The sequence below is a fragment of the Parus major genome, chromosome 1A, assembly GCF_001522545.3.
Source record: "Parus major isolate Abel chromosome 1A, Parus_major1.1, whole genome shotgun sequence".
NCBI classification, from domain to species: domain Eukaryota; kingdom Metazoa; phylum Chordata; class Aves; order Passeriformes; family Paridae; genus Parus; species Parus major.
The window spans coordinates 2,026,605-2,042,486 of record NC_031773.1 but is presented as its reverse complement, the minus strand read 5'-3'; the positions used below and the strand labels follow the sequence as shown (position 1 = coordinate 2,042,486).

Sequence of the window (15,882 nt, the reverse complement as noted above, 5' to 3'; positions counted from 1 at the left end):
ACAGTACTTCTGCTTTAAGACCAAATGATTCCAAAGTGCAGTTGTATGTGAGAATCCTCCTTCCTTCCAAACAACACATGAGGAAGCAAATGAAAGGCCACAAACTCAAAAATACCCATCAAACACTTTGGAATTTAGAAGATCTTTTTGCATCTCCCCCGTTACCAGTGCTCCTCTAAATAGAGAGAATAACATCCCAAAAGTGTCAGAGAACTGAAGACTGGGGAAAGGAGTCCCTGCAAATTTTGGGCTGAGCAAACTTTGTGCCCCCCAAAAAAAGTAGTGGGTGGATTGGTCGTCAGCTGAAGAAGAAAATCTGGACAAGAGGAAGGGGGGATGCTGAGCTGTGTGGGATCAGGGAGAGCCTACAATGTTTGCCACAAGCACTTTTGTCTGTTTAGCTATGAAAATTAATGAAAATAAATCATCAGGAAGGCAATAAGTGGGTCTGCAGTGAAGGAACGCTGATCCACTGTTTACACATCTAATGTTTGTTTGGAGACTCCACAATCTCTGCAGGATGCTTCAGTGCATATGGTGGTGTCACTGTATTGCCTTTTCCCTTTTTATTTATTGATCCAGGATATGAAAGTGTTCCCGAAGCCCAGAATTGCTTTCCAGAGGTTTCTGTTGATGGGAGGAAGGGGCACCTCAAGAAAACCAGTCCTTGAAGAAAAAAACCTTAGCAAATGGAGAGTTCTCATGGTGTAACAGCTGCAACAGGTTGTAACCTCTGAGGCTGTGCCCATGTCGTGAGATAAAAGAGGCCAATGAGCCCCACATTTTATTTTCTCACCCTTTTCCATGAAAAATGGCTGATATATCCCCCTCCAGAGGCTGCTGCCAGCTCCCCCAGTGGGCTGCTTCAGCTTTCCCCAAAATTTTACCCGCTCTTCTCTTCTGCTTCTGTTTATAAGAAGCTCTGCATCAAGATTTTAAATGTTTAATTAGCACCACAAGCAAAAAACCACTAAATGCTCAACAGCTCGCAATTGCCTCTGTCCTGTGAAGTGTCACAGAATCATGGAATTGGAAGGGACCTTAAAGCCCATCCAGTTCCACCCTCTGCCATGGGCAGGGACACTTTCCACTGTCCCAGGCTGCTCCAAACCCTGTCCAACCTGGCCTTGGACACTCCCAGGGATCCAGGGACAGCCACCTCCCTCACAAGGAACAATTTCTGTCTATTAATATCTTCCTTTCTAATCAAAATCTCTCCTCTTTTAGCTTAAAATCATCCCCCCCTTGTCCTGTTCACTACCTGTCCATGTAAATAATCATTCTTCCTCTTTTTTAAGTACTGGAAGGCCACGATGAGTATCAGAGACTCGGAACCCTCCTACACAAATCACACAGCCCTGTACCAGCCTGCACAGCTGTGCCTGCACTGAGAAGTTTCATGTGCCTGCCTCACACTCTGGTCCTGAGGCCAGTGAGTACAGAACATCAGAATTACACCTCATTTGGCTCCCTTAGCCTGCAAATGCAGCCAAACTGAAAGCCTCTCAGAAATCATCACTGGCCATGATCATTCCTGACCCACATCCAGGACTGGACCACAGGGTACCTTGCTCCAAGGTGTGCACACACACGGTCCTGAGGCCCTGCCACGAACCAGGAAGACAAAATGCCCACTTTTAAGCACAAATCTTAAAGAGAAATTCATTTAAATCTTTTATTTTTCAGCTATCGTCAGTCTAGAAGCAGAAATGCAAGGCCTGGGAAGGGACATCACAGATCCGTGTTGATACAGGAGATATCATCAATCCATGATCTGAAATAAATGTTCTCCCAAAAAGGCTCCACCCTTGCCTCCTTGGTGGGGCACAAAGTGGTGGATTTTCAAATGAGCAACACAAAGGGTGTTTTTCTCTTTGCAAGCCCACAGCTGAGATGGACTGAGACTGAGGTGGATTTTCCCAGAGGTGTGAGCTCAACCTTGGGAAAGTGCTGAGTGGAGGGATCAGTAATTAGTGATGGATAGCGTATTCACCAAGGCCATTAGCTGGAAAGAAAAGCAAACCTGCAGCATTCTCAGCTGCAAAGAAAAGCAAACCTCCAGCAGGCTCCACATTCCTTCCCTGCATTTTCCTGCCATCCCGACCACCCCGTCACGGCACAGCCCTCACCACAGCCCCGCTCTCATCGGGGACTGGCATTTCCAATCAATTAGATGTGTCACCACTGAATTTCTCTGCTAATTACTCCAGTTTATTATGTCTAAAGCCAGGTTAAATGCAGAATTCCCCAGGTCAAGCGGGGTCGCCCAGACAATCAGTTCCACATTTTCCGCAGCAAAAGAGATCCCCACCATCAGTCACTGCCAAGTGGGTCATAATGACCAGGCTGCCAGTTCATGGCCTGAGGTGGAGAGTTCAGGAGGAGAAAATGCTCCTGGAGAGGAAGAGGAAACCTCTCAGTGTCCAGGAATGGCTTGGGTTTATTCCCTATCAATTTGGGTGGAGTTATCCTTTTTTTAGGAGAAAGGAGGAAAGCTGAGATCTACATGCACAAGGCAGCATTTGGCTTCACTGCCAGAAACCGTTCACTGTTTTATTGCTTTTCACCAAAAAATGGAATAAAACAAGGATGTAACTTGTTGGGAACAAAGGAAGCTTTGTCCTGATGGAGCCCAGGTCAGTGCAAACGTCTCCTCCTTTCCAGTGCTCCGTGAATCCAACATTAATTATGTGAATCACCCTGGAGCCCGTACTCCATCAAAACACATTCTTGGTGTGATGCTTGGAGGGAACACATGGGCTACCTTCGCTCTTAGGGGCAGAAACTACTGACACGTGAACTCACGAGTGCTTGGAAGGTTCCTTCCAGAGAAATCTTCCCAAATTATGTCATGAGGGCAGGGATCTTGTACAAACACTGTCTTTCATCCTCGAGAAATCCCAAGGGCTTTGCAAGTTATAAATCCATCACAAAGGCATCCATGGATCCAGGCTCTCAGAGGAGGGACACAAGAGCAGGAATTTATGTAGGAGCTCAGGGCTAGGGGAAAAGAAGTGAATTTGGGAGGTGAACTAAAGGAAAGGATTCCTAGGAATGATGTGAGGAATGCTGCAATTGGGATGAGACGGTAAAATGAAAAGTTAAAGGACCATTATTTCCAAAAATCCCATTATTAAAAAAAATAATATCTTAACACGGCCTTTATCCAGGGACATTTGGCAGAGGAATTCCCTTTTCTGTGTGCAACATCCACAGAGGGGGCAGGCAAACAGCCACTGGTTTATCCACACAACTTTTTGCATGGATTTTTCTGTCCCCTCAAATCTTCCCAACCACCCAAACACAAGTGAAAGCCAAGTTTACACGACAAACTAAAATACAGCAGAGTATTGACCAAGTGCTCAGATTGCTGGTTCAGAATATCTTTCTAAAGGGGAAAAAAAAACCCCAACAAAATAAAAACAAAACAAGAACAAAAACAAAAACAAACAACAAAGCAAGACAGACTAATTTAGGTCTCAAAGATTCCCATTACTTCTTCATCCAGTTAGGAAATAAAACAAGAAAATAATTTTCAGGGTAGCTGAGTATTCTTGTTTCCAATCACAAACTGGAAAATCACAAGAACTGGGAAGAAAATTCAAACCCTGAGAAAAAATTGGGGAAAAAATACCATTACAGTATGACTTTAAAGGTTTTGTTGTTTGGTTTTTTTTAATAGAAAAGAGCATAAAAGCCAGTTTGCCTTTCAAGGGCAGGTTCTGGAATGGATTTCATTTTCCAGTTCCTACTATACATGATGATAATGACTGTATCAAGTAATATAAAGTGATGGAAGATATTTAGCAGGGGCCTTACAGCAAGAAAGACTCAAAGCCATGAGTGCAGAAGACACAGCAAACTCTGGAGTATTGAAAAATTTCTCCCTGAGTCTTACAATGAAATTCCTATTAATCCACTAACATGGAGTGTGCTTAGGAGTTGAGGGATATCACATGAAAAATAGAAAATGCATTAGAAAATGATAACTCTGCTCACTTGTGGTGCAAGGAAATGCCCCAAGAGAGCAAATACTTGCCTCAAAGAAAATAATAAGACACATGAGCCTGTAATGGAAACAACTTTGGAAGGATGTTTAAAATGCAATAATTAAGAGAATGGTCCCAGACAGGCACTGGGCACCGATTCGGAAAAGCACTCAAGGATGTGTCAGATGGAAAAGCTCCAAGCCAAGAGCTGTGGATGTGCCTGTAGCTCTGAGCCATGGGCATTGTCCTGCCCAAATCCCCCCTCCCTGGGAGCTGCCTGGGCTGGGCTGTGGAACACCAAAGCAGAGGATGGTGATTTACAAGCGCTGCCTCTGAGTGACCTGCAAATGCAGGATCTGTGCGAGGCAGCGAGAGGAGGAGACCTGGCTGTCAGGGAGATTGGAGCAGACAGATGTTTAATGGAGTCCAGGATTACAGATCTGCCAGGCTTCACATGTAATCACCAGCTTCTTAGGTTTCCTCCTTCTTCTCCCCTTCTTCTGGGTCTGTTACAGGGTCAGGGGCTGGGGGAAGGGAGGAGGGAGATTTTCAGATTTCCAGCTAAATTCCTTGAGCTGCCCTTAATACTCTGACCTGTTCCTACCTGAAAACACAACCTACCAGTCTGACAGGACTCAGGGAGATGGGAGTGGGGTATTTTTGTTTAAAACATGAGAGGGACGCATTAAACTCCTCATATCCACCTTCTTTCTCTGGAACAGCACAGCAGCTGTACTGAGCAGCCTGTGTTTGACTCCACAGAGGAACAGTGCACAGATCAATAGTGCCAGGTGACCCCCAGGCCGTGTGCTGGCCAGCACTGTGCCCCAGGGGACACGTCTCCATGGCTTCCCACCCTCACCAGCTCCCCAGGATCAATAGTCCCTGCCTCTCCTCACCCAGGGAATGATTCTGCAAGTGCTTTTTGCATTTCTGGGCATTGCTCACTCCTTCCTCCACCCTTTCTAATTTTCTGTCTCCTGTGCAAGGCAGGGGGGAGCTGTCAGCAGAACCCCATGAACCAGAGGGAACAATTAAAACTTCAAAACATGGTGCAGGAGGCAGGAGACCTGGTTAGACTGAATAACACATCCCATTCCTCACGTCCTGACAGCAGGCAAAGCCCTTCAGGCCTGTCCCCCACATGAATACCTTAAGGCAAAGAATCCCAAAGATGAATTAAACCATCTTCTAGAGAGCACAGCACCCTCAGAACCCTCTGAGAATCCTCCAGCTCCTGTGCTGCTTCTTTGAGCAGCCTGTGGAGGAAGTATCCTGGCATGGGGACACGGCTTTTTGGCAGGCTAAGAGACGGATGCTGACATTAGTTCAGGCTGCAGCTCAAGCCAAATGCAGATCCACAGATGGCACTGGGAAAGCTGTGGTTCTACCCTCAAATATTGAAGATGTAGAACAGGGTACAACTGGAGAGTTCAGGCACAAATATGCCACCACTGTGTCTGAACACAGGTCTTTTAGTGTGACAGGCAGTAAATTGTGTTAATGTGGATGAATTGCACCCAAATCCTGGCCCAGGGGTGGTCCAGATATTCAGCCCTGATGCTCTGCTCTGTCACAGGCACAACCAAGGACGTGTCACTTGGCCCCTCTGCACATCAGCTGCAAAATTTCGCCAGCAGTGCTCTGACCCAGAGTTACAGGAATTCACGTCCTGCCAGCAGGCAGGGTTTAGGCTCTGTCCACGACTAAGATCCATGAACTCAAAGTACTGCAGCAGCTGCACAGCCTCCCCCACAGCTGGACCCAGTGATTAATGCAATGTGCTGGAAGGGAAGTAATTTCTCTGGGATGGGGCAGGCCCGGAAGGGATGGTTCTGGCATGGATCAGCAAGGCCAGGCACGAAGAGGAGGGATCCCGACCTGCATTTTGTGTGAAATCCTTCCCTCCAGTGAACAGCTGTCAAACTGCTCCCTGCTGGTCCTCTCCAACAGCTTGGGCTTGCCAAGGTTCCCCTAGATGGGATCAAGGAAGCTTTAACTCATGTCACCTAGAGCTCAGGGTGGATAGAAATTATTCTCTGAAGGAGCATGTCCCTCTCTGATACACAGCAAAGCCCAGAGTGGACATCTGATGGTGACAAAACAAAAGTCCCTCTGAACTTTGGGAACCAACAGAGCTTTCAGCTCTCATCAGGAGATGAGACAGATGACACAGGTCAGGAGGACAGCAGAGTTTTCAACAGTGGCAGGTGCTACAGAGAGTTCCAAAAGAAGTCCTGATCATGGAAATATCTTCTGTACCTTCAAGGCACACGGAGTTACAGAGGTTTGCCCACAGCTGATGTCATTGAATCATGAATTCCTGGAATATCCTTGGAAGGATCATCAGGTCCAACCCCTGGCCTGCACAGGGCCACTCCAAAAAATCAAATTGTGTGTCTGAGAGTGCCAGGAGTCTGTGAGCAAGGCAAGGAATGATTCAAGGTCTCCCAAATCCTGGGCTGTCTCCCAGCCTTTCCTCCTTCCTGGTGCACTTTGCATAGTCCTGGTTTTAGGGCAAAGTGAGGCACTTCACTGTAGTATGGACTGGCTCATGAAAGCCTTTCCAAAGCATAAAAAGAGCTTAATTCAAGTGTGGGAAGCCCAAGGCTGAGGGACAGTGAGAGCTGGAATTCCAGCTGCCCGTGTATCTTGTGGGATGGAAACAGCCCCAGGTGGAATTTCTTCCCTTGCCATGAACGGTGCATTTGGGACACCTCCAAGACCTTGAATCTGTTTCTCTGCTGCTCAGGTCAGCTTTCTCAGCTATTCACATCCCTTCTGGAACACACAACCAAGCCAGCAGGGGGTTAAGGGACTCCCTACTCCCTGAATTATCCCAGCTTACTCTGACACACCCACTGAAAGCAGCAAATGAGTTAAAATCAAGCTAAATTATGATTTTTTTGCAATAATTTGCCTTTTGCTGATCAAGAATTATTTCCAAAGAGTCAGCAGCACAACGCACTGCAGTTTTGCCAGTGGGCCAAATCGCTTTTATCATTCTTGGCTGGGAAACACAGGCAGCCACACAGTGTCTTTTCCATCCTTAGCTGAGCATCCATGCGGGATTTTCCATCCATTCAGACATTTCTCAGAGGGCATCTGACCTTATTTAACAGGCCCTTAATTAGGTGAAAGCAAATGCGAGGGAGAGCGGAGTTCAGCCTCTGATATTGCTGAGGGTAATGAGGAGTATTCCAGGGGCAGCAAAGAACAATCAAAGAGAACAAAAGTTGCCTTTGCTGCCAACTGGGATTACACTCATTGCCTGATAGGGATTGAGTGAACTCTAGGAACCGCTCTTCTCTATCAATTTTGTGCAGGACTGCCAAAGAGAGGGACAGCTGGTGAGGAAATGGGTGGTTTGGAGTCCTCTTCTTTGGAGGATTTAGAGGGAATGTGACATATTTTTGCCAAGACAGTGAATTAAGCCATGTTTTGGGTGTCTTAGAAGCTCTGGTGGTTCTCATCTTACATAGGATGTCTGTCTGGTTTAGGAACAGCCAATTATGGAATCACGGAATGGCTTAGGTTGGAAGGGACCTTAAAGGCCATTAATTCCACTCCTGCCATGGACAGGGACACCTTCCACTATCCCAGATTGCTCCAAGCCCCATCCAGCCTGGCCTTGGACACTTCCAGCTGCTCTGGAAAACCTGTGCCAGGGCCTCACCACCCTCACAGCCAAAAATTCCTTCCCAACTGCCTGATAATTAACCCAAGGAAGAGATGATGCTGCCAATACCCTTCCAGAAGTTGAGCAGAGAAGTCCAGCAGAAGACCTGACCACCTCCAAAGAGTGGATGTGCACAGTGGTCATCTTTCACTGCCCCTTCTAAATCAACACTCCAAGACAGCAGAATAACAGAAACCTGCAACAACAGCACCAAAATTTACATTTTCTGTGTGCCTCTGCTGCTTTTAAATCCCCAGGTCAAGAAGTCACACCTATTAGATAATCTCAGCTTTCTGTTTTCCAACAAGATCTTTCTGCATTTTCTGGTTCTGGCCCAATGATGAAAAATGTGGTCTGCACACAACCTGATGGCTCACAAACAAATGCAAATGAAAAGGGAAAAAAAACCCAAAATCTAAAAAAGTTATTTTTAAAACTTGTGATCTTGAGCCAGTGTTTCTGGGGACAGCCTCATACTGACAATCCCCTGGAAACATCCACTCCAAACCCAGGAGTTAATGCCACTTGATATCTTGTGCAAAGACCACATTTGAAGAAATTAAGCCATAATTAAGCAAGTTTATTAGTGATTGCTTTAACTAATTGATACGATACCATAAGCAGCAGACAAGATTTTAATCAGTGGTCATGAAACCAGAAGTAAACTGGCCAGACACCCCCTCCTCTTTGGCAGCTAATTTGCAAACAATAATTCTGCTGCTGATAGTGACTCAACGACAGAGGGGAGAAGAATAAATCTCAGGAGACAAATAGGTAAAAGCCTTCCCCATTTTAATGAGAAACAGACACAAAAAGGCCAAAAAGACCCTGTCAACATGATTTGCAGTACAGTTACTTAATTTTTACCAAATGTGCTTTCTGCCACGCTTTAGTTGAACTACATATTTATTTGATATTTCGCTGGCAAAGTTTAAAAGAGCCTCCAAAATACCCATCTGCTTCTGCTACGCATGACCTTACCAGCCTCACCTCCGACACACTGTAATGTTTTTGGGGAATGATAGCACTGCACAGATGTGATTTATTCACAGATTGTGGGAGACTTTCTGCTAATTTACGGGGAGAAAGCACAACTTTCCACTGGAGCGTGAAGCTGACCCACAGAACAAACCTGCCTGCACAGAGAGGGACAGAAAATCTCCTTCCTTGGGGCAAACACAGAATCACAGGGTGGTTTTAAAAGGGACAATAAAGACTGTCCCATTTCACCCTGCTGTGGGCAGGGACACCTTCCACTATCCCAGGTTTCTCCAAGCCCTGTCCAGCCTGGCCTTGGACACTTCCAGGGATGGGTAAAGTTGCTCATGAGTAACATAAAGTTGCCAAAACCTGGTTGCAGAGCAGTCTTCCTAACCTTCAGTAAACCAAAAGGAAGAGGAAGCTCAAAACTTTGAGACTTAAATATGAAGTTGACACTTCTTACCCTTTTGGATTTTGAGTCTTTATTTCCTCCAGCTCTTCCCTTTGTTCCCTCTGTATCAAAAGGGAGGGCTGAGATTCTTATCTTGAAGTTGTTTCCATGGGTTGCACCAGCTTTGGAAAACACTGGGAGAGACCCAGGAGTCCAACATGCCAAAACAGAGTTATTTAGGGGGTGATGGAGGTGACCTTCCTAATGTTTGTCCAAAGGTGGGACAGGAGGATGAGCATCCTGCACATCCTGGCATGTAGAGGTAGGCTCTGCGTGTGTGTCAACACTTGAGCAGCAAGGAAACAAGGAGACGTGGCCAGTCAGGTGTGGAGACAGCTGGGAGAGCAGAGAACAACGAAACAGGGATGCCAGGAATGCAGGAGTGGTGGAAAAGCAAGTGCAAGCCTGGAAACGAGAGGAAAGGGCTGCAAAGGATCAGAGAGAGAGGAAGGGAGAATGAGAAAGGAGAAATGAGAATTATCTCCATCCCTGCAAAGAGTTCCAGGGAGTTTATTAGCTGGGAAGAGAAAGAAATTCAGAAGTGATTAGGTGAGGGAGGGGAACCCAAGGAAGCTCAGGCATGCGTGATGAGGAGCAGGGAGGATGCAGAGAAGCTGCAGCAGAGACCCTCCTGCTCCCCCAACATTTCCCATCTGCTCCTCATCCCCTGAGATCAGCATGTGAGGCACAGGGCTCCTCTGCACACAGAAACAAAAAAAGGAGCAAGAAACAGTCCCAGCCTCCAATGCACTGACATGAGAAATGTGGTGAGGAGCTGTCTACAGGGCATGTAGGGCAGGGGGAGAATGGCTTCAGACAAAGTGAGTAGGTTTAAATGGGATAATAGGAGGAAATTCTTGGCTGTGGGGGTGATGAGCACTGGCACAGGCTGCCCAGAGAAACTGTGGCTGCCCCAACCCTGCAAAGTCCAAGGTCGGACTGGATGGGGCTTGGAGAAAGCTGGGATAGCTCCCTCAGGGTGTTTGTGAAGGCTGGAGCTAAAGGATGATCTCCTGATCAATCCTGACAGATCCCATGTGTGCACCAACCCTTCCCTGCGCTGCCAACAGGGAGTTGAAACACATTCACACCTAAAACACAGAGATGTCCACAACTCTGGGAAATGATGGGACCTTTGTATGCTCTGTCTCTGGGTTTCAGTGACAAATCTCCTCCCTCTCTTTCAATCACTGTCTGTATAAAATATGTATTTCTAGATAATGGTGAAAATTCTGCTCCTCAGAGCACTGCACATCTGATTGAGTGGGCAAGTGCTGCTTGTCACCTCTCAGTGTCCAGAGGAACTGGAAATCAGCCACAGACCACAAGGCTGAGCTGGGTTCCATCTCCCTTGGAGCCCAGGGAGTTCAGCTCCAGAGGAAACCCCCCATGTGCAAACCAAGGCCACACAAATTCACTGGAGAAAATGCTCCCATGCAGAAGTTGACCTTAAAAAGGCCAGGGGATTATTTTTGCAGCATAAGAAAGACGTTCCTTGTATCCAGATTTACAGTGACGGCTCTTTTTAGGTGTTCCAAGTTAAAGGGTGCCTTGCTGAGATGTCCAGAGCTGTGGTAAGACTGGGACAAGCTGGAAAAATTTTCCTTAACACTGGGGTTCCCATTCTTGTGGGGGGCTGGTGAGAGGTGGAGCCGAGTCTGGCAAAACCATAAGGTTTGGAGCACAAGTCCTGTGAGGAGTGGCTGAGAGAGCTGGAGCAGTTTAGCCTGGAGAAAAGGAGGATCAGTGGGGCCCTCACTGCTCTGCACAACTCCCTGAAAAGAGGATGTTGTGAGGTGGGGCTCGGAGTCTTCTCCCAGGCAACCACCAACAGGACAAGAGCAAATGGCCTCAAGCTGCACCAGGGGAGGCTGAGGGAGGCTCAGGAAGGATGTTAGGAACAATTTCATCAGTGACAGAGTGGTGAAGCATTGGAAGAGGCTGCCCAGGGCAGTGCTGGGGTCACCATCCCCACAAGTGTTCAAAACACAAGTGGCACCTCAGAATACGGTTTAGTGAGTACAGGAGTGTTTGGCCAGAGGTTGATGGCCTTAGAGGCCTTTCCCAACCTTAATGGTTTTGTGAGTCCATGAAAAGAGCTTTTAGTAACTACACAGGTAATAACAGAACCACTAATATCTCTGGGGCACAGACAGGGCTGAGCTCAGCAGGCAGAGGGGGGAGAAACCTCCTCCTTCCCCAGGGATGGCACAAGCCCTGGTGCCTATCTGTAAAAAGGTCAGGTTAAAACATCACCCCCCTGTCCCTCATCTCCACAGATCTCCCAGTACCACTGTGGGCAGTAAAAACCTCTGGTAAGTCAGATCTTCACCCTTTTCTAAAAGATCTGTACATGGCTTGTAGAGTGGGTGGGGTATTTGCTCCCCAAGGGCAGCCTGCTCATAATCCTGCCTCCAGCAAAGGCAATCCCCTGCACCCACTCACCAAGGCTCTACAAATATAAATTTATCCAAGCATTGAAGTGTGTTCTATCATGAGCACACAGGTAGTGACTGCACTGCTGAGATGGCAGCGCTGTCACTCACATCGCCCGCCTCAGATAAAACCAGATTTGGGCAAAAGCTGATGTAGCGCTGAGTGTTTCACATCAGACTTTAAATAACTCCAGTCCTTGCCATTTTCACCAGCCTCTCTCACAGTGACACCCATGGGCGTCAGGGGTGGGTGGGAGGAGATGATTGATAAATCACAGGGGGCTCAGAGCTCCTGAGCTCTCTGCAGGGCTTGGGGTCCTAAAAACACCAGCCCTGACTTGTGCTTTGGAACAGCCAAGCACAAAATTAATCTGCTCATGCTGTAATGGCCAGGGAGGTGCAGGTAGTCAGTGGACCAGTAAAAATGAGTTTTTGGAACTCTCTGGAGGAAAAACTAATTGTTCCTCTTGTTCCAGATTTCAGATTTTTAAGGATGTGAGGGAGTGAACATTGCTGTCCCACTGACATCTCCCCAGAGCTTTGAGACAGCCCCTGGGAGTCTCTGTAAATCTGAAGGACTGTGAAAAGGCAGCAGTGGTGCCTGAGGTGACCTCAAATGGACAAAAAGGACCTGAAAACAGTGGGTTGGTTATGGGTGGACTCATTGTTCTGCTCCAGGGCTTTGACCCTCAAGGAGCCCCATTCTATGCAGAAGGAAAAAGAAAGGACTCAGACAACAAAAGTATGAGGAAAAGGAATGGTGTCATGCTCAAAGCCTTGCAGGAGCTCAGGCATCACCTGCCTCCAGCTTCTCACCCCATCCCAAAAACTGACTGGAACTGTTTTCACTTCAGGTGAAGTGAAATCCCACCCTTGCCCAGCATGGAGCAGATGAGAAGGAATCCCAGCTCTGTCATCCTGTCCTTTCTCCTGAGTTATGGTATCTCTCAGCCTCTTCAGTCAGGAGGAATTTGCAGAGTTGCTCCCCTCACCACACCAAATTTTAGGTATGAATATGCACAGTACAGGGAAATGTTTGGAGACATCACAAACCACTTTAATTTAAGTGGTGCAGGCAGAAGAAATGACAGTCGTAGATTAAAAAAATATAACCAGTAATACTTGTTTAATAAACCATTGAACAATTATGGGTGACCACATCCCACTCAGACTGGTGGCCTCCACTGAAGTGGCACTGCAGGGCAGCTGCCACCACCCTACCACAATCCCTCGTTGCTCCCCTTCTTTTTGTGGATGTAAAGCTCCTCATGAGCATCTGTGAATCAACCAGGTATGACAGCTCAAGTAATCCTGCACACCCACAGGACTAAGTACAAACAGTGCATTTTTTCATATAAAAGTAGTTCCTACCCCCTCCCCAAGCAGCAAACTTCCCAAGGCCAAGACTTCCACTGAAATCAGCTGGAATTCCATGCTGGGTACCCAGACTGGTCCTTCCCTGGAATCCAGCTGCCAACATTTTCAGTCATAATGCTGATAACACAACAGGAGCACCACACCAACCCTGGCCTGCACCCCTGGCAGGCAGCGTCCTACACTCCAGCCCACTGTGTCCCACACTCGTGCCCACTGTGTCCCAAGGATGTTCCAGCCTCTCCAAAAACTCCACTTAGAGCCAAACAATCCAGTGCTGCACCTTCCTGTGTCTGCAGCAGATGCAGCCACGGTTTGGGTCAGGGTGGAGAACAAAGCAGCAGCAAATCCTTGTCCTGCAGCCAGCAGGACAAAGGAACTCTGGGGGCGGTCCCTGCCCCCTGAGTTCTGTGCCCCTGGCCCCTCAATACTGCAAAAGTATATAAATCCCATGGGTTTATGAGCATAAAAATCCTGAGGTCCACAACGGGGCACATCCTTGTAGGAACTGTGGTCACAGCCAGAATTCATGAGCAGCCCTCCACAGCATGATGGAGCCAAAAGGTTTATAAAGCACCAGGGGCTGCTGGAGCTCCTTACCTGCTTCTCAGACATGATGTAGAGGTGTTCGTGGTCCACGGAGAAAGCCATGTCCCGGAGGATGGGGCCAGTGTCCACCACCTGCACGATCTCGTACTCCAGCGTGTTCTTGGTGGTGCCATCCACACGGATCTGTGCAGCAACAACAAAAGCAGAGGGAGAACATGAGGATTTTCCCTCCTTCCACTGAAAACAGAAAGTTACAGAAACACGGAGTGATTTGTGTTGAAACGAACTTTAAAGACCGTTTCATTCCAAACCCCCTGCCGTGGGCAGGGTCACCTTCCACTGTCCCAGGGTGCTCCAAGCCCTGTCCAGCCTGGCCTTGGACACTTCCAGGGATCCAGGGGCAGCCACAGCTTCTCTGGGAAACCTCTCTCACCACCCTTACAGTAATATATATGTGTATTTATAATATATATACAAAATAATCATTGGACAAATGTATTGTGGCCCAGATATTTCAACACTGTCAACAAAAAGTGAACTTTTCCCAGCCTCCTCACCAAAAGGATAAAGCAAATCTCATCATTTCTGCTGGTCCCATCAACACAAGAGCACAGTAAGAACAATGCAGAGCCTGCTGGCTTTTATCTGGCACTGTCACTGTGCTCCTGTCACCGCCTGGACAAATCTACCACGCTCAAAATGATGGCAAGGAGGGAAGGATCTGTGGTGGTGATGAGCAGAAGATAAAAAACCACACAAATCTGCAGGACTGACTCACTCGAATGCTACTCAGATAATATTATTGCTCTTATTGCTAATGTTCCACGGGGCAATTTATTACTGAGAGTGTTCAGTGCAACACAGACTATTTCTCTTGCTGATTGCATGTATCAGGTATTGAAATCAGTCCTGCACCAACGTGGCACCTTATGATTCCAGACACATCTCATAACAGGGTGTCACTCAGGGACATCAATAACTGGGATTATGAGGAGGAACCAGACACACAGTCCCAGTCTATCCCTGACAATGATCCAGTGATACAGAAGAAAATGTGGAAAAAACCAGACTTTTCTTTACCTGTTTAAAAACCATTTCTAGAGTTTGGGCTCAAAAGAAGCTGGATAAGGTTTGCAGTTTCTTTCAATATGGAACAAGTCATGATAAAATAACTATTCTCAGGAGTTCTCCTGAATCTTGTGGGGCTCTGTACAGCAGCAAACCACGCAGACATGTTTCAGACATGCATCCACATTCTTTATCTCCCTGTTTCCCATGTGTTGCCTTTCACTTTCTGAAAATGTTCTATCCTGCTCCAACACAAATACCACAGTACCTTTCCCTAAAATAAATAAAGATGTAGGAGATCTTCATCATGCCCCACATTATAATCTCCATGCCTTCCTGACCAAAGATTCCCAGTCTGCAGTTGGATAGCTGAGCAAAAAAGACCCTTCCCATCCAAAGGAAATAACGAGCTGTGGAGAACTTATGGTGTCAAGACCTGCTCCCACTGTTCCCTGGCACAGCCCTCGAGCTTGTTCCTTCTGTATCAATCTCTCAGCCAAGAAAATGAGCCTGAATCATCTTCTGTATTGGAAAGTCAAAGAGAAGGAATGAGAAAGGGTCTGGAAAGTCTGTACGAGTAAAGGACAGCAGATCTTTGTCCTTCCTTGATGTATTCACCTGCTGTGGGACAACAAAGGAATATGGTTTCCCCAGGAAAGATAAGGAAAATGAAGCAGAAAGGAGTTAGAGGGGCTCTCTGTGCCAGCAAAGGGTGTGGAGGGTGCTCAGGGATGCTCAGATCCTACACGTTATCCATCAGACTCCACAGAAGTGGGAGCATGTGCAGGCCTTGGCTGCTGGGCTGGTCCAATGACATGGGAGAGTCAAATGCAGTTCATTTGTCATCGTGATGGAGCTGCTGATGATAGCAACACACATCAACACATCAGTCCAACACCAGCACATAGAGAGGTCAGGGCCTGAAGCCCAGCACTGAGCATCCCTGACACACAAACAACTCAGGGTCTGAAGCCCAGCACTGAACATCCCTGGCACATAAAGAATTCAGGACCTGAAGCCCAGCACTGAGCATCCCTGACACACAAACAACTCAGGGTCTGAACCCAGCACTGAGCATCCCTGACACACAAGAAATTCAGGGCCTGAACCCAGCACTGAACATCCCTGACACACAAGAAATTCAGGGCCTGAAGTCCAGCATGGAGCATCCCTGACACTCAAGAAAATTTGGGGTCTGAAGCCCAGCACTGAACATCCCTGACACACAGAGAATTCAGGACCTGAAGCCCAGCACTGAACATCCCTGACATACAAAGAATTCAGGGATGCTCTGTGCTGAAGCCCAGCACAGAGCATCCCTGACACACAGAGAATTCAGGGCCTGAAGCCCAGCAC

The 15,882-nt window shown here is 47.3% G+C and overlaps 1 protein-coding gene across 1 annotated transcript in view; it reads right to left on the bottom strand.

Annotated features, from left to right (window-relative positions):
• PLXNA4 (plexin A4) overlaps nt 1–15,882 on the bottom strand; it is a 422,006-nt gene that overhangs the window by 198,402 nt on the left and 207,722 nt on the right. Inside the window, exon 4 of the mRNA XM_015628532.2 lies at nt 13,510–13,641. Coding sequence (XP_015484018.1) covers nt 13,510–13,641 — 132 coding nt within the window. The remainder of the gene's footprint in view (nt 1–13,509; nt 13,642–15,882) is intronic.